Source organism: Coffea eugenioides, chromosome 7 (assembly GCF_003713205.1).
Source record: "Coffea eugenioides isolate CCC68of chromosome 7, Ceug_1.0, whole genome shotgun sequence".
Lineage (NCBI taxonomy): Eukaryota > Viridiplantae > Streptophyta > Magnoliopsida > Gentianales > Rubiaceae > Coffea > Coffea eugenioides.
Window position 1 is genome coordinate 6,805,179 of NC_040041.1, and position 21,211 is coordinate 6,826,389.

Consider the following 21,211-nt stretch of genomic DNA (forward strand, 5'->3'; position numbering starts at 1 on the left):
CCTCATCCGCTCCCAAGTCCCAACAAACAGCAGCAATAAAGAATAAACCCTTTTTTTTGTGAATTAAAAAAAGGCATATACGAAAATGTAAAAAAAATAAAAATAAAAAAAAAATGAAAGAGGGTATATTGAATATGCTATCTTGATAGTAGTTGATGACTGAGAAAACCATGACATCTGAACAAGCAGCTGCTGCAGCATAAATAAAGAAAGTAGTGTACAAAAAAAGGCAAAAAAAAAATTAAAAATATGGAATGTTGAGAGATAGTGGAAGTCTTGATCATCAGCATCAGCTATCTGTTGGAGACTGATCAAAAAAGGTAAAGAAAGAAGAAGAAGAGAATAATCAGATGGGAATAAGGAGTAAAGCTGCCCACTTTGTATCTGATCTTACCACAGTTCTCCTCAACCCCATTTCAGACAAACCTTCTTCCAAACCCAACTCCACTACCCCTGCTCACCCTGTAAGTCAATATTTATTATTATTTCATGATTTTAGTATGATTTTGTGCTATAATCTTCCCCCAATCCATTCATCGAAGAAGAAAAAGCTGCTTCTTTTTATTATATATCAATAATCTGATCATTTGGGTTTTAAATTTTCATGTTTTTGTATATTGTTTGAAGGCCCAGTTAGGATTTTTTTATCCCCGAGTGAAGTGGGAATTAATGGTCGTAATGGGTTTATTTTTATTTGTTGGTTTTGAAGTTCTTTTCTTTTTAATTCCCTATTTGTTTTCTGCTGTGGATTCTGGTGGTTTCTGAAGTGAAGTTTTAGTCACGTTTTTACCATTTTTAGCTGTAACTTTTTTGCAGTCTGACTATATTTTATGGCTTTGAAAAGAGGAGAAGGGTACTGCTAGGTTTTAATGCTAGAGGCTAGCTAGGGGGATTCTTTGTGAAAATGGAAAAATAGTGTTCTTTGTTTATGTTAGTCCATTTATATTCCTTTAATCCCGGAGGTGACTTGGGGGCATTCTTTGTGAAAATGGAAGAATGGCGTTCTCTTTGTATGTTAGTCCATCATGCAAATACTAAAAGTTAGGAGTTGAATTACAAATTTTTCGTGGTTTTTTGAGTTTTTTCTACTTTAAAGTTGAACCCCAGCAGTCATGGAATGCAAAGGTGGATATTTTACTTGACAGAAGTGTATTCATGTTGAGCCCTGAGGTTGTAAAAGCATCAATAGTCCAGGCCTCTGGTGGCTAGTACTGCAGTAGTGCTTTATTTAACGTAATAAACAAATTAATGTATGCAAGGGTAGGCATCCTGAGAGCCTGATGTAGATAATATGAAATAATTCTTTTTTGAGTTGAGATGCAGGGGCATCCTCTTTCTATTTCTAAAGCCTCAAATGTATCTGTAATGTTTATAATATGTTTTTATGGGATAAAGGTGGATTTACTTTTCCATGTTTGAACTTAACAGATTTTCATAATGTTTCTTACGTTCTACAGCATCTTAAGAGGAGCAGTTTATTGTCACGTTTAATTGCCCTCTCAGAGATAAAACATTAATGAAGCTTATAGAAATTTGGTATTGGTTTTAATAGGAAGAAAAATCTGAGTCTGGAGGTAGTAAAGCAGACTCCGTGTCAGATGAGGATGAGGATTCTGAGGACTCTGGTGATGGTCCTGATACATCTTCTTTTACTGCATTCCTAGTCTCCTTACTTTCATCTTCAGAGTCTGGTCGAAGGCCCGAATCTGCTGGGGAAAATGCGTACCAGGAGGACCTGGCTGAATCGTCAGATGTGCCGATACTGAGAGATAGTGGCAGAAAAAGAAGTTTATTCTCTAGGGGTAAACAAACCCTTAACAGAATCTACCACTCTGCTAGATTACCTGGCTTTCGAAGTCAAGGATCAGCAAAGAGCAGCTCTCAAATGGTGGTCGACAATGCAAATAAATCTAAAGTTTCCGCGGATGAAGAGATGTCTACACAAAATTTGGATGAGCCAATGCCTTTGGACGAGTTTCCAGAAACTTCTGAACCTTCATTGCTTCTCTCTGAAAAGACTCGAAGCGTTCTATTTGCTTCTATGCCTGTTCTTGTTCAGGGGAGGAAATGGTTGTTATTATACAGGTGCAAGAACATATAATCATATTATTACACGATATAAATAACCTTTTTGAATTTTCAGAAGATATCTGGCTTTTTTGTTGGCTATTCACATTATAGAATATTTAATTTCAGTATTCTGCCTTCTGCAGTACATGGAGACATGGGATATCACTTTCAACTTTATATAGAAGAAGCATGCTTTGGCCTGGTCTCAGTTTGCTGGTAATTGGGCCTATCACTCAGAACTTTGCTTGTTGTTTGTGCTATACTTGAAACTATTTATACAATTCATGGCACATAAGCATGGATGATGTCTAAACTTAGCTGTTGATTGGCCTGCCACCTGGTGGACCTTTTGAGAATACTCGTGTTATATGTTATGTTTGTTAACTGAAGGCTTTAGTCTATCCACTGTAATTTTGCATCCATTGTTTTTTGTTTTAAAATTAGTGTTTCGAGAAAAATCTGGATTTAGTTAAACTATTATCCCCTCTTTTTATTTCATTCGTTGCAGAAACACACAGACACACACAAGCACACTCTTTTTGTATACAGACCTCACCATGAACATGGGTCGACATATAAATGCTAAATGTGTATGTAAATGTAGATTTATTAATTTGTTAGGTATCATATATTCCACCTTATTTGGTACTAGAAGAGTCTGATTCTGGTTCTTATACTAGTTATTTTTGCTCAAATTTGAGGATTTCATATACACAAAATTAATGCAACTGGGCTATTTTAGTGAAAATATTTTCTATGCATGTAACTGCAAGTAGCTGCAAAATGGATTCGTGGACCTCATTTGTGCAAATTATTAAACTGTTGGACTATGAGTGTCATTTACATGTCACCATAATCAGTTTTAAAGTCTCTCTCTCTCTCTCTCACAATCTCAATCTGATTATTTAGGTTGTGGGAGACCGCAAGGGTGCTGTATTTGGTGGTTTAGTTGAGGCACCCTTAAGAGCTACAAGCAAGAAAAGATATCAGGTGGGATGAATGACCTCATATGTTCGGTATCTTAGCACCAAATACTATTCTGTCTATGTCATTTTAAGACAGCATTCAATTTGAAACAGGGCAGCAATAATTCATTTGTTTTCACAAACATATCTGGTGATCCTGCAATTTTCCATCCCACAGGTATTAATATTGCTTTTTGGGCTGCCGTATTTTAGAAACTTCTGAAGAGATATGTAACTTTTTGTTTGTTTTGATTTATTAATGCATTAATTAGAGTTTAGTTATCTAGTTGAATAATACTTCTTCTACTGAAAAGCTGATGACCACTGGCAGGACGCTTTGACTCTGTCCGAATATTTTTAGGGGTATATTTTTCCCGTCTTTGATGAGGTTTTCCATATTATAGACCTCTGTTTTTCGTACTTATGATAATTTTCATTCAGGTTTCTTATCCTTTCATGTAAATTTTTCCTCGATTCCGATGTCAACCTTTTCTAATTCTGCAAATTGTCCTTAGTGATGGTCTATGATGGAGAGTTAAGTGAAATTAGATTGTAGGGGTAAAATAGTGATTAACTTGAAAAGGCTAACAAGGGAAGTATCTGTAATTTAAAAGCACCAGATGACTGACATTTCATTTTGAGCTTCTGAGATCAAATGGTGCATGCCCTTGACATTTTTCTAGCCAAACTACTGCTGCTTGAGTTAAACTTTTCATCTTCTTACTACATAAGTTGTCTTTACCCTAGTGTCAAAAGGACAATATAAAACTAGAGAACATGGGGCATCTTTCTTTTTTTGGAATGATATGGTAGTTATAATATGGCTGAGTAAAGCAATTAGCTTTAGTAGACCTACAACATCGAATTGCAGCTGTGTTGTCTTGTGCCTGGCTTTATGGATATTGATAGAATCATTGAAAGATTGCTGCATCTAGTTCAATTTATTCCTATCAATCTTTTCCTTTGTTGGTCCTTTTTTTTTTTTCATTTTTTTTAATGCAGGTTTGTTTGTGTACCTTTGAGGTTGATTGTTTTAAAATGTCATCTTTGCCAAGCAGGTATGAACCGCTATTTCACCTTGTGCTCGCCTGAGTATTTAGCTCTGGGTGGTGGCAGTCATTTTGCTCTGTACTTGGACGGCGATCTGTGAGTTTTCTACTCACCGTATGTACTTGTGATTGCTTCACTTCTAGTTTGCCCCTCTATCTGGCAGCTAGCTTACTGTGTCTGAATGTTCAATCTGTGTTTTCTAGATTGACCGGATCTAGTTCAGCTTCAGAAACTTATGGAAACTCTTGTCTAGCACACACCCAAGATTTTGATGTGAAGGAAGTTGAGGTACTCCCATCCCTCCTATTCACGCTCACATTTGTTGTATTCATGTCTGAACATCTTTCATTGATTTGATCTGATTGATTAAGCTTAGTTGCCCGCCTCAAGTTGACTTGGTATGTCTGTCTCTCCCATGGGGCAAGATTACGGAATTATTACCATCCAGTAGAATACCAAATGATAGAATACTGTTTCATGTTTTACGCAGTTATGGGGTTTTATATACCCTTCAAAGTATGAAGAGATGGTCTCGCTGTTGCGAACAGAGGCACCAGGAATTTGGCGCTTGTAGCAGGTTGACTTGCAATTCTATGTAACACTCTCTCAAGTCCAGCTCTTGTACCGCTGATTCACAAACTTGGGGCTGGAAGATTAATGTACATATACTAGAAAATATAAATATGCTATATGTTGAAGCCACTTTTCAGCTGTAAAGATTTGCTCTGCCTTGTATATAAAGTGCCAATTTTGGGCTGAGTGTTTGCAACAAACTTGTTTGGTAATAATAATGTTAGTGAAGCTTTTTTTGGTTAATGTTCCTTTGTTATCTTGTGCTGAAATTACCAATTTTTGAAGTTAATGCACACGTATAAGAATAATAGTGGAGAATTATGATGTGTTTTTGGTCTTGGGCACAACCAATAAAGTTCACATCGATCAAGAAGTTGCAGGATTTTTGCAGAAGATTTCCCAAAAGTAGTCTTAAAGTGTTCTTTTTTTTTTTTCCCTCTCAACTCAAAGGTGAACTATGGTGATAGTTTTGTTACGGCTGATTTTGACTTGTTTGAAGTTTCACTCGTGTCTTCATCAAATTCCTCAAAATTTTCATTTCCTGAAAATCAAGCCACTTGCCAAAGTTCAATACCTTGAAAACCAAACTAACGAGTAATTTCATTTCAAGAAAATGTTACACGAATGATGAAGGAAAATATTACAAGACCCCAAGTCAAGGCCCATTTGAAAATGATATAGCAACGCCAATATTGTATGACCAAATTGAGGCCATTTTGAAAATCATAAACAAAAAAAAATTGATTATTATGGAAATATGCAGAGGGTAAAGGAAAAAGAAAAAAAAAAGGAATAAAAACGGCAAAATAACTAATCCACTGATAAAAGAGGGGAAAAAAAAGGAATAAAAATTGAAGTCCCCTAAAGGCCTAAACCATACTTTTGTTCTTCATCCTCTCCTGGCTAAGACGCAACAGTAACTAATTTTGTGGTAATTGAAATTTGAAAATCCCAATTACTAAAAAGGTATGAGGGTATATTCAATATTTTAGGCAGTTCGAACCTTGCCTCCCATAAAAAGTCACACTATGTGACGATTTTCATTGGTCATTTTCGATGGAGTTTCTACTCACATTGAGTCCCCTCCCCTTCTCTCTAGATTAGGTTAGATTAGATTATAGGAATCCTATCGTTGCGACAAAGAAAAAAGTATATTAATTATGTTGATGAATTATAAGTGTACCTTTTAATATTAGAATTTATTATGATTTGCTATAATATCTTCTACTAATTTCCTTTTTAAGTTGCTCCTTTTGCTGTTAAACTTGTGTTTCTTATCTTGTTGTCTTGTTGCCCCTTACAATCCAAGAGTTCAAATATTAATCGTCGCAAAATTGTAAAATTACTTATTTGCTGCAATTTCTTTTTATTGCATTTACATCTCATCCAATAATGAAATTGATGATTGAAATAGGAAAAAGAGCTAAAGATGTGTAATTTGTCATAATTTCTTCATTGCACTTACATCCAAGAATCTTTTCATTTTCTTCTAGTTTAACACATAATTTGCTCTTTCTGTTGATTTTGTAATTTCAGTTTGTTAATATCCACAAAATCGAAGATAATAAAAAGACGTCGTATTAACTAGAAACGAAAGGAGTGAAAATAGATAAGAGACGGAAAAATAGATTTTGTTTTTAGTTTTACAAATTTATTGTCTTAAATTTAACATTGTCTACCTAATGGAAGGCATTATAAGTATTTTACCATGCCAAGGGAGGTAAATATAATTTTTTAAACTTGATGGGAGTCAAATGAAATTGTTTGAAACTTGAAGGGAGGTTTCTGAAATTAACCCAGAAGAAAGGTGTCGCATGAGGACAGGTAGGTGAAAAGCTTTATCATCAGCATCATCTATTTGTACGAGACTGATAGAAACACAAACTGGGATAAAAGGTGAACAAGAAGAAGACGATAAAAGAATAATGAGATCGGAATAAGGAGTAAAGCTGTCCACTTTGTAAGTCGACATCCTCTTCCCCTGCTCATGCTGTAAGTCCATGCATTTGTAGTTGATTGCTCCTGGTCTTAATCTCCGTAGCATAGAAGAAAAGCTGCTATCTGAAATTAAGAATTTGTGTTTTTTGACTGTTAATAGAAGCCCAGTTAGTATAGGGTATTATTTGAAATATATATTTAGAATAATTACTGTAGCACTTTTTATGATGTGATGTACGGAGATAAAATGATAATTGTGAAGATAAAAAGTTGTATTGAAAATTGTAATGGTGGTGTCAGCAAATATATTTGGCCAAATAATCTACTATCCAAACAAGTATTTCACGCAGTGAAGTGAACTGGGAATTCTTGGATGTAATGTGCCTACTTATGTTTGTGATTTTCTGCAGTTTGTCTATTTTTCAATGCCAGAGGTTACTTGGGGAGTAGTCTTTGTGAGAATGGAATGATCATGTTATCTTTTATGTTAGTCCATTTTGCAAAGAATAAATCTTTGGAGTTGAACTATAATTTGTTTCGTCATTTCTGAGTTTATGCTACTTTATAGTTAAACCCTGATATTTTACTCAACAGAGTTGTCTTCGTGTTTGATGTTGTAAATAGTCTGGGACTCTTTGGGGCTAGCGCTTATGCAATTCTGTCTTGACGTAACACAAGAATAAACATATGCAAGGGTAGGCATCCTGAGAGCTGGACCTAGATAATTTGAAATAACAATTTTCTAAGCGGGATGAGCGGGCATCCTATTTCTAGTCGTAATCCTCAATTCCTCAAATGTAGCTTTAATGTTTAAGATGTGTTTTTATAGGCTAGAAGTGGATTAGATTGTACATATTTGGCTTTGTCAGAGTTGCATGATGTATTCTTAAGAGGAGCAGCTTATTAAGCTTTGAAACATGAACTCAGGTTTAGCAAGATCTTCTAGTTGCTCGAACTCGATTAACATGAGTTTAACTTCAAGCTTAAATTGTTAGTTGCATTGTACTTGGAAAGTCTCTAATAAATTAAAGTTAGTACTTAATGTTCTGCAATCCCTTTAATAATGAGTACTATCAGAGATAAAAACTAGACATGCTGTATCTTTCGATTGTTGCCAATGTATCTGAACTTTTGACATTCTAAATTGATAAGATTTTCTTAGGGCTAGATTAATAGTAATTTCAGTAGTATCTGAAGACATTGAAGCATATTGCTCTTGATGTTTTCAAGCACTACTAGACTAAAAGGTGCGTACTCGAAAAAATTTGTTTGTTGCATTCGTTTTTATCATTAGATTATTAATTTCTAACATGTTCACCTTTGGTTATTTTTCTGTCATGAACCTTTATCTGTTTTCTTTACCCTTTTCGAAATCCATTAAAAATTGGAATTCAATTACTTGTGAGTAACCAATTCCCTCAAGAATTTACTGAAATATTGTGGACTCTAACTACAATGCATCAATCAAATAAAGCAAACATATAGCTATAACTTTAAATGTAACAGTTGTATCGTATCTTTATGAGATGTAACTGTAAGTGAAAAATTGTGTCCTATGCTTAAAGTACCTAAAGAACCAAAAGACAAAAACACATAGCTATAAATTTGATTCGTTAATATGGTAAATAGTTAATAATAACAAATTTCAATGTCCAAAGGAGGAGCACCAGGCACCAAGTGGCAGCAACTAGCAAGCAACTAACTCTACGTTGTGTTTGGAATAGAAAGAGTTATTCAATGGCAGAACCAAGACAAACTGCAGTGGCAACCAACCTGGAACAATAAGCTGATAAGGTGAGGTAAAGCTAAGCCAACAGGCACTGGCAGTGGAGATTTAGATATTAGACATGGAGGAGAAGCTGTCTGCTGTGACCAAGACGATAACACCCTCTCCCATACAACAATTATCCTTGCTTGCCCAACGCTGCAACGCCATCAACCTTTCCCAAGGTTTCCCGGATTTCCCTGCTCCTTCTCACATCAAAGAGGCTGCCATTTCTGCAATCAATTCTGACTTCAACCAGTACAGGTCGCTTTTTTTATTGTTTTATTAAATCTATTTCATTGGTTGGCATTAGTACTATAGCAGTACTAGCTTAATACACTGAAAGTTGTCTCAAATCTTAATCAAGGCACGTTCAAGGAATTTGTGAGTATGTGGCATGTAAAATGAAACAAACGCAAGGCCTAGACGTTGATCCTTTGACAGATATAGTTATATGTTGTGGCCAGTCTGAGGCTTTTGCAGCAACCATGTTTGCTAGTAAGTGTACTATATGTAATTTCTCTCTTACAACGGTCAACCTGGAAGTCTTGGGTGCTAAAATCTATAATATCTTTCTGTTTGTTTCTCCCCCCAAGTAATTGATCAGGGTGATGAAGTTATACTGTTTGATCCATCATATGAGACATATGACACTTGTATTAGATTGGCCGGAGGAGTCCCTGTAAGCTTCCCCATATTGTTATTAGTAATATGCTATTGTTAAATATGGAATTAGAGTAATTTATGCCATAGCTTCTCTGCCTTCAGGTTTATCAGCTTTGGACTGATGGTGCTCAATTGATTTCTCATCATTGTATTATAAACTACAGGTGTATGTTCCCCTTGATCCACCATGCTGGAAACTTGATCCAGACAAATTTATAAAATCATTTACTGCTAAGACCAAAGCTCTAGTGGTCAACAGGTATGCGTTCATTCAATTAAATAACCTCACAGAACACACCACACGACTGTGGAAAAAGAATTTCTTTTCTTAGTTGGTAGGTTTTCAGTGGTGCAAGAAGATTTATTTGACCTGAAATAAATTCAGATTTGTCATTTTTGAACCATTTATTTTTCTAATAAACCATGCCTTGTAGAGTTCTGTTGCGCAAAACAGACCAGTTATTACTGAGCATCATTCTTAAGAATTCATGCATCCTGTATTGCATTAGAAAAGAGACTGATACAAAGTGGCACAGTCCTCACAACCCAACAGGGAAAGTTTTTACCAAGGATGATCTTGAGATTATTGCTGGAGCTTGCAGAACCTGGGATATTCTAGCTGTTACAGATGAAGTATGATAACCTTTTATAATTGCCTGATTTGAGCTTCATGTACAAAATGATTTTTCTTGGCACAAATGTGGCACTAAGAGGCATTCTTGCCTTTTATGTTGCATATCTAATTGCCTGATTGAGCTTCATGTACAAAATGATTTTGGGCTATGTGCTTGTGAATTTTTACTATTTTGATTTTAGAATTCTGAGGTTTTTGAATATCCACAGAAACTGGTTTAACTTTATACATGAATCATAGTCCTTATTTACGTGGTTATTGTTCTATACTTTCCACAGATATAGCTGAATCAACTGAAAGTTATGTCTACATGAATTTCTTTGACAAATGATTTGTCTTCTTAATTTATCCTTTCTCAGTAAGTAAACATTTTTCATTACCAGACAATGGCTTCTGATATAATATCATGTGTCTAGATTGGTGAGAAATCTAGGTTCACGAGTAAATAATTAGTAGTTGACCAACTTTATTTTATCCTCTACATCTTTTGCAATTTTGTTCACTTCTATTTTGTAATGTCGCTTCAGGTGTACGAGCATATTACTTTTGACAATGAAAAGCATATATCACTTGCCACACTTCCAGAGATGCAGAAGCGGACCATTGTGACATCATCATTGTCAAAAACTTTTAGCGTTACAGGTGAAAAATTGATTGTCCTACCTGGGTGTTCATTATTGCTGCCCGCTGTTTTACCTTGTTGACAAGAGTCAGATGGTCTGCTCTGTCTCTCCCCATTTTTTGGGTCCCTTGCATAGAATTATCATGAATTGCTTAAATCATTGATTCTTGCTACTATTACTCAGCCTGGTAGGAGGACATGTGCACTTATGCTCTGTCATGGTGTGAATATTTAGGTTGGAGGATTGGATGGGCGATTGCTCCGGCTAGGATTGCATTGGCGATTCAAAACATCCATGTAAAAGTTACAGATTGTGCTCCAGCACCTTTCCAGGAAGCAGCCTTGACTGCTTTGAGAAGTTCTCCTCAATACTTTGATTCATTGAGAAGGGTAAGATCCAACATCTCACTTTTCAAGGTCTTGTACGTACTGGAAGTTGTGGTCTGTTCCTAATAAAATCTGTTCTGATGCGTAGGACTATCAATCGAGAAGAGATTTCATTCATGAGTTGCTTGTAAAGGTTGGCTTCCCAATGCAGTTTAGGCCAATGGGTTCAGTCTTCGTGTTTGCAGAGCTTCCTGAGAGTTGCACTCTTTCTGATGTAGGCGCCTCGTCACATACTCTTATCTATTTACCTCATTGTGAAAGCATGATGGATCAATTTTCTGCTTGTTCCATATTCTACAAGGCAAATTTTTTGTAGTTTGAATACTGATCTTCGCCCAGAAGTTTCAATTTTGATCTGAAACCCGTTCAGCATTTTATGTAATTCCTCTGAAAAATTCTTACTTGTGCCTTATCAGTCTTCCAAAAGTCGAGACATGTGTGTCCGTTTATGAATAGGCATGCCTTCAACATAACCTCCCTAGAAATCACAGCAATTGATTCATCGGTGGGTGGACCGTAGCTATTAATCAATTTTACAATTTCAGGTTGAATTTGTGGAGCAACTCATCAAACAAGCAGGGGTGGTAGCTGTGCCAGGAAGCGGATTCTTTCACAAAAGCTCCTGTTCATCTACATTTAGCTACCAGAGCAGATATATACGGTTTGCCTTCTGCAAGAGCTTTGATACGCTGAACATTGCCGCTCAAAAGATTACGGGGCTCGTTAAAGAAACCGGGCGTTTGGAGCTATTTTAGTCTGGTAGGACAGCTGACAATGGGATGTTCTTTATCAAAAATCATGCTAGCAGTCTAATTATCCCACCTTATAGTCTTTCTAGACTTTTCCTCTTTTATTAATAGCACGATCGACTTCAACTCTGGAGTTAATTTGGAATCAATTCATGCGAACAAATTACGTGAAATTACTTGAGATCTGGGGTCAGTTTGGTACGCTGTAAAATCTTTTGAAGGGAAAATATTCTTCAGCAAAATAATATTGTTTTCTTCAGCAAAATATTTTAACTTGATAGAATGTACAACTACTTGTCCTGCAGTTTTGAAAGCATGCGAGTTCAACTTTCATTGTCTGATAAATTGCTGTTGCCAACCCCTAAGCTTGGGGCAACTGATAAGCAGGTTACTAATGCCAATGAAAGATTACAAATTCGACTTCTGCATGTGTCGTCTTGAAAAGCTCTGGGTCAAGTTTTCACCCTCGAATAAGAGTTGGACTCTGAGGGGCGCTCCCTGGACCGAATCCGGATTAGTCTCACGAAAGGGTAGGGATACCGGATGCTCAGAGGAAAAAAAATTGCTGTTGACGAATGATCTGTAAAAGTTACTGTAAACTATCTATATGTGGTGGTAATGTTTTCCGATCTCTAAAATAAATTTTATGATGCAAAATGATATGATTTTTCGGTTGCACTCTTATATAAGTCTTCAAATATAACAATTTTAAATGATACCAAAAAATTTATCTATTTGAGTACGGGTCAATCTCAAATTGGCAACCACCAACTGCAACAATTGAACTTGAAACTTGAGATGTGCGAAATTTTCAATCGTTTGTGGGTAAGGAAGGAAAGGAGAGAACATTTTCATCGAGCCCAACTGGAGTACTTAATGAAAAAAAAGAATGGAATATCCCTGTAGGGTTTAAAGTTCCTAAGAAAACTGGGCCTTGTTTGACAGACAAGTTTTTTGTTAAGTTTATTTGTTACAAGTTTTTTAAAAATTTTAACTACAATAACCTCACAAATTTTTTTAAAGTTTTTAAACTATACATTTTAAAATATTCAAAAATTTACACACTTTAAAAATTTTTTTAAAAACTTCTACAGTAAGTTACAGTAAAATTTTAGACAAATACTCAAAAAACTCACTTGCCAAACGAGACAGATCAATCCAATATACATCTCGATATTGATAAAACCGATTTATATCCAATTTTAAAAAAAATCTTAAAATAGTTTGAGAATAAATATTAAATTTGATTTCTAAAATTCCGATTACTAGCCGAATTATCATCGAATTTTATGTTAGATAGGATATTATATACTATTTAATAATATCACATACTGATGTTAAATTTATTCTTGAGCCTTAATTTATTTTAAATCAATATTTTTTACTTGCTTCTAGAGTTTTAAGTATTATGGAATTACGGATTATTCAGTCGAAATTCAATTATCAATATTTAATTTACCAAATTAAACTTTAAACGGTAATTAAAGAAAACCAAAGATTTTTTTTTTAAAAAAATCGTTATGGATTACTTGGCGATGGGCACTCCTCATTTTCCAATTATTCGTTGCACTCCGCTGGTCTGTAACCTTTTTTGTATTGCTGCTTTAGCAGCTGTAGTTCGCGCGAAGGTCAAAGTCAAACCGGAGAAGCGAAACTAATACTACTATTATCATCAGTATGGCATCGGCGGTGGTAACAGTCGCAGTCGACGACGGCGAAGCTACGCCACTACTACAGAGTGCTTCAGATGACTTTCCGAGGAGGAGAGGATCATCGGCGATTAGAGGAGGAGGAGAGATCACCGCTTCAGTCTCTGCGGAGGAGCCTGACAGTAACGACGGGTCAACACCACCCGTGGCAACCGCACCAAAACAACGCCTTGTGTCTCTCGACGTTTTCCGCGGTCTCACTGTAGCTGTACGTCTCTGCAATTTCACCGCCATTCCACCCTCACCTGCTCACCCTCTTTAGCTTCTTCTTCGTCTTTTTTTTTTTTTAACTTTTTTCCCATTTGTATGGTTTGGATTGCTGATAATTTTGTTGTTAAATATTGTTTTTTTTTTTTTGGGTTTTTGGCAGCTGATGATTTTGGTGGACGACGCTGGAAAAGCTTTCCCGTCTATAAATCACGCGCCTTGGTTTGGAGTGACACTTGCTGACTTTGTTATGCCGTTTTTCCTCTTTGGAGTTGGTGTTTCTGTTACTCTCGTCTTCAAGGTGCTCTTCCCCATTCCTTAATTACCAAACTTGGGTGAAGAATCACCTAATGGTACTTAATTGGTGTGGAACTTCATAACTCATTTGCTGTGAAACTTTGAAAGAAGCGAAAGTATGATTTGTGTCTTTTTCACATTGAGTGGACTTCTGAGATATGGAGTAGAGAAGAGGGTATTGTGATGATGGGATGGGATGGGTTGGGGAGGACATGCCAAAGAAGAGGAGGCCGGATAATTAGATGAAGAATGAAAAAAGAACAGGAATGAGAGATTTGATTATGGTGGTTGGTTTAGGTCGAAAGAAGAAGATGAAGCCCCTTGGTCTGTTTCTTATAGTAGAACATCGACTTGCATTGATTTTGAATTTTGCTAATATGCATAAAAATAATAATGTTCTTAAATATGGAAAATATATCAATATTTATTTAATTACCCCTAACTACTACACTGTTAAGCAACTAGCTCCATTCTAACAAAATAAAGAAAAAGAAAGAGAAGAGTATCAGCTCTACTGTTGTTGCCTTGTTGTTCTTGAATACTGATGTGCCAAAACTTGTTTTCCAAATGCAGAAAGTACCTAGCAAACCTGAAGCAATGAAGAAAGTTGTAATCAGATCAATTAGGCTTTTCCTTTTGGGATTGATTCTTCAAGGTTTGTTGGCTGTCACCTACAAAACATCCATTCTCTTCCTATCATAACTGCTTTAAGTTCTCTCTCTTCCTTTTTGCTTTGGGGGTTTTGAATCATATGTGCTTTCTTTATGGAATAATAGCTGCCACGAAAAAATGTGTTTAGCAGAGGCGGATAGAGAGCAGGGATGGCTCCCTCGTGTTTATTTAGAATTCTTTTATACGGGGTGAGTTGGTCTTCAGTTGATCTGAAATGATAAAGATGCTTCAATTAAATCAGGAATTTTGTGCCATTGTTAGCAGGAAATTGAAAAAATTACTTCCCTAGGTGGAAGATTTCACTTGTCTGCTTCTTCTGTTCATCTAGGCCGGCTTTGGGTATCAAGGACATTACTACTGGGAATCAATTTAACCTCATAGCCCAGTAAAATTTGTATTATATATGAATTCAGCAAAGTGTATGCTAGCATTATGGTTTCTCGCTGTGATAAATTCCTAGTCAAAATTGTTTTAATAGAATCACTGATTTTGGCTTCCTGAGTATCAAGTGTTCAACATTGAGACCAAAAAGAGCAACCTTGAAAACAGAGGGAATTATGATTGTTTCCTGTTTTTGAAAAAAAAATGAGGAAAAGGAGATTAATTAAGTCTGAAGTTGAGGACATCACATCTTATCTTAGTAATTGCTTAAATCAGATGAATTAAGTGTCAAGTTCAAAGTTTATTGGTAGAATTTTTGATTAATCATGTTTTATAGCAAACAGAATAATATACACCATTACAGCAAGTTTGCTTTCTTTACCGGACTAACACTTCATATTTTACATAACTTGATGGAATCGTAGGTGGGTATTTCCATGGGCGTGATGATTTAACTTATGGAGTTGATCTTGGCAAGATAAGATGGATGGGTGTGCTGCAGGTATGTAAGTTGGCTTTTAGGATTTAATGACTAGCATGTTATGCTATTGCTACATATAAGGGCTAAGGAAGATATTTGGTATAAAACACATTTTAAAATCCTGCAAATCCCCTTCACACAAGATAATAGTATTTCTAAATTCCATGATGATGGTGTTATGTTACAAAGATACCTACTCATCTACTTTCCTCCTTTTAAGCACACTTATGTGATGTGCGCCTCAATAACTATTAATCTTCTCAACCTTTGCCTGATTTCATGTTTGATCTTCTGCTTGTATGGTTGAATAATTCGGCCAAATGTCTCTGACTCTATATCAAGTCTTTGTGAGGTTTTATCTTGTAGTTTGTGTTGTGCTGCAGAGGATCTCCATTGGGTACTTCTTGGCTTCGATTATGGAGATTTGGCTGGTGAATAATGTAGCGGTCGATTCAGTGGTGACATTTGTAAGAAGATACTACTTCCAGTTGTAAGCATTCGGTATTATACCTTTCTTGAAATTTCCAAAAATGTTTTCAGTTTAAGGATGGTTAACCCTTTTTAGGGTCACCTGTTTGTTGATATCACTCTGTTTTCATTTATTGTGAAGAAACATTCTTGTCATGAACTTCATTTCAACTATGACATAAAGAATATTTTCCCTTCAACAAGTACCTGGGTTGGATTCAGTGCTGAAGGGCCAGCTGAAGGCTGTTCTAGCCTATGTCTGTCTAGGAGCATTTGATAATATTAAAAGTTAAGAACGATACATGACTATATACTACCATAATCAGAAAATGGAAAGCATACTCATGTCTAAAATGTTTGAAGATAATACAACCATACTGTGGGGAAATCTTTTTTTTTTCCTTTGAGATTCTTCATGTTGATGTGGCATTGGATTAAGTTACTGATTGAAAGACAAGCTGTGAGAATACAAGTGTCAATGTAAGATTCTAGAGGCATTTCTATTCGTGGGATGAGTACTATATGTGTCTGGTCCACATGATTATGTAAATGGTAAAACTTCATCTTTAATATTACATTACTGATGTTATTTTCATGTGGATTGATAAATTTGTATATTTTGTGCAGGGTGCTTGCAAGCTTACTTGGTGCTTTGTACATGGTATTGCTGTATTTTCTTTATATCCCAAGTTGGAGTTTTCAACTTCTTAATCTCAAGGTTGAGTCCATTCCTGGATACAGATCTGGCAATCAAACAGTAAGTCAACAAATTCAGGGATTGTGCAAATTTATCTATGACTGAAAAGTGTCTATTTTCTTATCAGATATTTCTGGGGCTTGGGGTGCACTGAGACAGGTTGGAAGATACTTTATAGGATATGCTTAAGGGCTATATCATGTGTAAAGTATTTGTTTAAAACTATCCTTCAGAATTTAGTTTCAGTAATGATCTTGGTAGTTTAAATTTCCATCTGTGTGGAGTTCACTCTGCTAACTTGTCAGAAAGAGCTAAAAGCTGCAAAACTTGTGGAAATGTTAGTTAATGGCTTATGACTTGGTACACTTGGTAACTGTGTTGGTTTGTATAGCATAGAAAGTCAAATTTATGGTAGTATGTGCAAGTTAAGAGCTTTCCCTTCAGATGAAGGATAGATTTTGGGGGACAAAAAATAGTTTCCTGGTTTGGGATTTGAGACTCTTCCCTATTGGGAACGTATCCACTTCACTCTTTGATCTTAGACGTGGATAGCTTAAGTGAAATCGAAGGCTAAGAACAAAGTTGTTGTAACAAATTTTGGTTGATTCACTTATGGTAACAGCATAGCATTCTGTAGCCATTCTAGTTGGTGTTTTCATATAATGGAGGACTATTTTACATTTGATGAAGTTGTCCTCACTCATGTTTTCATAAGTTTCCAAAGATATTACTTTTTAGGAAGCTGAAGTATCCCAACTTTGCTTGTAATAGAAACATATGAAAGAGATCCCTGCATCTCTCTCTCTCTCTCTCTTGATGATTCCCTGTTTCTGTTAAGGGAGAGGAAAACAGGTTATGCATACCTGCTTAATGTAGTGAGTCTAAAATATTTATTCCAACTAGGTTCAATGTGGAGTGAGGGGCAGTCTTGAACCTGCTTGCAATGCAGTTGGTTTGATTGATCGGTATGTCCTTGGTCAACAGCATCTTTATCAACGTCCAGTATACAGAAGAACAAAGGTTTTCCCTTGAAGCTTTTTATTTTTTGTGGCTTGCACATTTCTTTTTATCTTTTAAATGAAGTTTTCCAGCAACAAAGTATTGATTTTTGTCTTGTTTTGTCTTAAAGGAATGCAGTGTCAACTCACCTGATTATGGCCCTCTCCCAGCAGATGCTCCTGGATGGTGCCTTGCTCCGTTTGACCCTGAGGGCATCCTAAGGTTTATATCTTGAGCTGCTTTTTGTTTTGACCATAACTACGATGATCTTTTGTTTGTTAGAGACTACATAATCTTTCAAAATTATTATGGAACAATTTTATCATGGTGGTCATTACATTTTCTAATAGCACATGATCATAAGAAAAGAAAAAGCACGTGAGATTGGTTACAATCTGTGTTTTGTTTATTGTCCTATGTTTTAACTTTCAGTACAACTTATGTTGCGTGAAAGTGTCAATAATCAGAGCATTAATTACCATAGGAAACCAAGCACCGCAACCTACTGTAAATGGAGTTCCTGTGGTAATCATAGTCTTACCTCTTACCTCTTGCCTTGGCCTAAGTCAAAGCTTAAATTATGTTTGAACTAGTCTCACCAACTTGCTTAGGCAGTTTAACTTTCAGCTGCACATAAAATATTTTTGATAACTACATTCTTATTGTTCATGCTTGAGGATTTTTTTCTGTTTTGTTAATCTTTAGTCTTCATCATCACGCAAGATGTACTGATTGACATAGTTTTAGCTTTTGCTCTTTTGTAATTGCCAGTCTGTTTCTTACTGGAGAATCTTCTTGTTAAGTGATGGGATCTTAATATTTTTGGTAGTTCTTTGATGGCTGCCATTACGTGTTTTGTGGGATTGCATTATGGGCACATTCTTGTGCATGTTCAGGTAAGATGCAACATTTTTGCTCTCTCGGGCTTGTGGTAGTCTAGGGTTACTGATTTTTTCTTTTTCTAAGTGTCATACTGACTTATAATTGACTTATTTGCTGCAGGGCGAGATGGAAAGAGTGAAATTATGGTTTTTAACATCCATCCCTTTGCTAATCTTGGGATTTGGTTTGGAAGTTCTGGGTACTTGGTCTTTTCTTCCATAAGTTATGTTCATTTCTTTATCTCGTAATTTTTTTCAATTTATTAAAAGTTTCTGTCATATTGTTCGTTTCTTCAGGCATTCCTTTTTCTAAACCCTTGTACACATTGAGCTACATGTTCATCACTGCAGGCGCATCGGGCTTTCTCTTAACCATCATCTTTTATATTGTGAGTTTATTTGCTGAAGTTCAATTGTTGAATTTTCTCTTTTCTAAGAGTTAGTCCATTTTTTCTGATATCAACTTTTAATTTAGTACAATTGTTGGAAACATACCAAAAAGAGTAGTCAATATCCTCAAGGGGGTTTAGTTAGTAATGCTGTCAATTATGGTAGTTGTACTACTTAGCTATTTAGTTCTTCAGTAGTAGGCAAAATGCAAGTTGAAATTGAAGAAAAGTTTGGGTATATCTGTTGCACCATCTACTACCATGTAATCCTTGTCAGTGTTGCGTATTGGTAGAGACTTGTACGGATGTTTGTAACATGTAGCTCACTATAAAACTTAATGAAGTATTATTTAGATATAAAGTCTGAAATAAGCTACTTTCCAGTGCATAAAACATCAAAAGTAAGAGAGTTCATGTGTTTTAAATTGATGATACTTGGTGCAGGTTGATGTGAAATGCATTAGAAAGCCAACAGTAATATTTCAGTGGATGGGAATGAACGCTCTCATAACTTATGCTTTGGCTGCTTGTGACCTGTTTCCAGCAGCTTTACAGGGTTTCTACTGGCGCTCACCTGAAAATAACCTTGTATGTCTCTTTCAGTTAGACGCTTCTTTGCCGTGGGTCTTTTCCATTTTTTAAGTATGGTATAACAACTTCATGTTCCTTTTTTTTTAAAAAAAAAAATCTGAGATGTTACTTATGCGGTAATAGAGGACAGAATACTACACTATGAGCTGTATTCTTTGGTGTGAGTATAGTTTTTGTAGCATTTGTAGATTCTATCTGAGACTCGTTTGCAGACAGCATTAAACAACTTGATTTAATCGTGCTGAAAAACAACTGGAAATGCAGAATCAATATTTTTGCTGGTAGTCTATTTTTCTTGAGTTAATTCTTTAGGAAAGTAATTCAGTTATTTCAACATTACTTTTTTTTCCCCATGATAAGTGTTCTCAGGCAACTGGTGCCTTTATTTGTATCAATGCTCATGTACAGTTGTTGAGCTTTGAACAGAGAATTTTGGTGATGGGATGCTGGGCTCATCCTGAATAAACTTTTGAGTTCTTTATTTCTGTGCAGGTTGACTTCACTGAGAGGCTGTTCCAAACAATATTTCATTCTAAGAAGTGGGGTACATTGGGATTTGTCCTGCTTGAGATATTATTTTGGGGTGTAATTGCTGGATTCCTGCACATGAAACGTGTGTATATAAAACTGTAGCTTGTAGGTGCAGTATTACATTGCACTGCATTGTAGCATGCCTCGGCAAGATAAACAAATTTGCCAAGTTACGCAGCTTAGAATATACAGGCAACCATACACCTCTTAGATGGTCGTGAAGCTCTATCCTGCACTAGGATGTCTTTCTTTGCACACTTTTATGAAAATAACTGGCCAATCAGATGAGCTGAAATACCAGGTCGACAGACAATGAACGCTATAGGATTTTGTCAGTTTTAGCTAGGATAAACATATTAGATTTTTTGTTTTTTGGCCTGTGTTTCCAGAATTTTCTGTAAGTACCTAGTGAAGGAGACATGTAGGCAAGGCTATGGTGTAAATATGTTCTGTTGATGTTGGAGTTAGGCGTCAAGCATTGCTTGGAATCAAGGGAAAAACTGATCCTAAGAAGTGCAGATTCGATGACAAGGAATTCCGAAGTAACATACTCTCTGCCTTGCACTGTTCTTTGGCTTGGAACTAAATTATCTTATGTGAACCAGAAATCTTTATGTTTTATGTTAGCAAAGCTCGAGAGTGTAATGAGGCATTGTCATCAACATCTTAAGCTCTTTCTGTAAATTGTGAATGCCAATTTATTGCAAAGCTAGTCACCTGTTACATTGACATTAGAAACAAAAAACCAGTCCTGTTAAGTAGAAAGATTTGGATGAAGATTCCGGAGGATATGGAGGCAGTCTACACCTTCAAGCAAGGCATGTACAAGATTCGTCCTTTTTCCCCATGAATTGGTCACCTCGTCAAGGTTCTCAGTTAACAAGATAAGTGAACAAACGTATATCTTAGGTAATTCGTTGAAAAGGGGATTTGCATCCAAGTCTTTTCTGCCATACAAAAACTTTGCTTCAAACTATTCCAACCTCCTTTTTACCGCACTATCAACTAAAGTAATCTCCACGTACTTCTGTCCCTTCGATCTGGGGGAGAGGCATAAATTTCCAGTAGCTCTCGCTCGAGAGGTACTTTCTAACAGGCCTTGGTGTTCCAAATCTCAGTAACATTTTTTTTCCTTTTTTTGTGGTGGGGATTACTCCAAATTTCAATCACAACTTCATATTTCTCGTCTCCAATTCCTCAGGAAATGGCCTCTGAGAAAGAATCATATAGTGAAGCTTCTGATGCCTCCTACACAACTGTCCCTCCTGAGAGATTGGAAGATAACAAGACCAGGCCTGAATCGTCATTGAGTAAAGCACTGGCTCATAGGGCACTATATGGTTCAAACGGTAGTCGCCTTGGAAGAAGCAGCAGAAAAGGTAGAAATAAAGATATCAAGGTGCCGGCCAGTAGGCTCAGCAAAGTCTCCTTGGCTGACCAAACAGAGACAGAGACAGCACAGTGATCCTTAAATTTGATTTTAGATATA

The 21,211-nt window shown here is 36.1% G+C and overlaps 3 protein-coding genes across 5 annotated transcripts; all 3 read left to right on the top strand.

Annotated features, from left to right (window-relative positions):
- Positions 1–126: 126 nt before the first annotated feature.
- LOC113776696 (oxidation resistance protein 1) lies at positions 127–4,901 on the top strand. The gene is made up of 8 exons (XM_027321758.1): positions 127–464; positions 1,553–2,085; positions 2,214–2,286; positions 2,980–3,060; positions 3,150–3,213; positions 4,094–4,181; positions 4,289–4,373; positions 4,576–4,901. Exons 1-8 carry the CDS (start codon positions 351–353, stop codon positions 4,657–4,659), a joined length of 1,122 nt encoding a protein of 373 aa, XP_027177559.1. The 5' UTR covers positions 127–350; the 3' UTR covers positions 4,660–4,901.
- Positions 4,902–6,532: 1,631 nt separating this feature from the next.
- Positions 6,533–11,660, top strand: LOC113777435 (methionine aminotransferase-like). Of its 3 annotated transcripts, none has more exons than XM_027322516.1 (10): positions 6,533–6,618; positions 8,255–8,625; positions 8,729–8,859; positions 8,958–9,043; positions 9,192–9,286; positions 9,537–9,660; positions 10,189–10,303; positions 10,519–10,673; positions 10,759–10,884; positions 11,216–11,660. In XM_027322516.1, exons 2-10 carry the CDS (start codon positions 8,444–8,446, stop codon positions 11,423–11,425), a joined length of 1,224 nt encoding a protein of 407 aa, XP_027178317.1. In that variant the 5' UTR covers positions 6,533–6,618; positions 8,255–8,443; the 3' UTR covers positions 11,426–11,660. The 3 variants fall into 3 exon arrangements, with proteins under 3 accessions (XP_027178317.1, XP_027178319.1, XP_027178318.1); XM_027322518.1 differs by having other exon boundaries at positions 9,564–9,660; XM_027322517.1 differs by having other exon boundaries at positions 6,550–6,650.
- A 1,355-nt stretch (positions 11,661–13,015) lies between these two features.
- Positions 13,016–20,406, top strand: LOC113778771 (heparan-alpha-glucosaminide N-acetyltransferase-like). The gene is made up of 13 exons (XM_027324262.1): positions 13,016–13,336; positions 13,499–13,636; positions 14,206–14,287; positions 15,111–15,187; positions 15,550–15,656; positions 16,262–16,391; positions 17,235–17,351; positions 17,461–17,552; positions 18,160–18,226; positions 18,333–18,411; positions 18,509–18,600; positions 19,045–19,188; positions 19,684–20,406. Exons 1-13 carry the CDS (start codon positions 13,097–13,099, stop codon positions 19,822–19,824), a joined length of 1,506 nt encoding a protein of 501 aa, XP_027180063.1. The 5' UTR covers positions 13,016–13,096; the 3' UTR covers positions 19,825–20,406.
- The last annotated feature ends 805 nt before the right edge of the window (positions 20,407–21,211 follow it).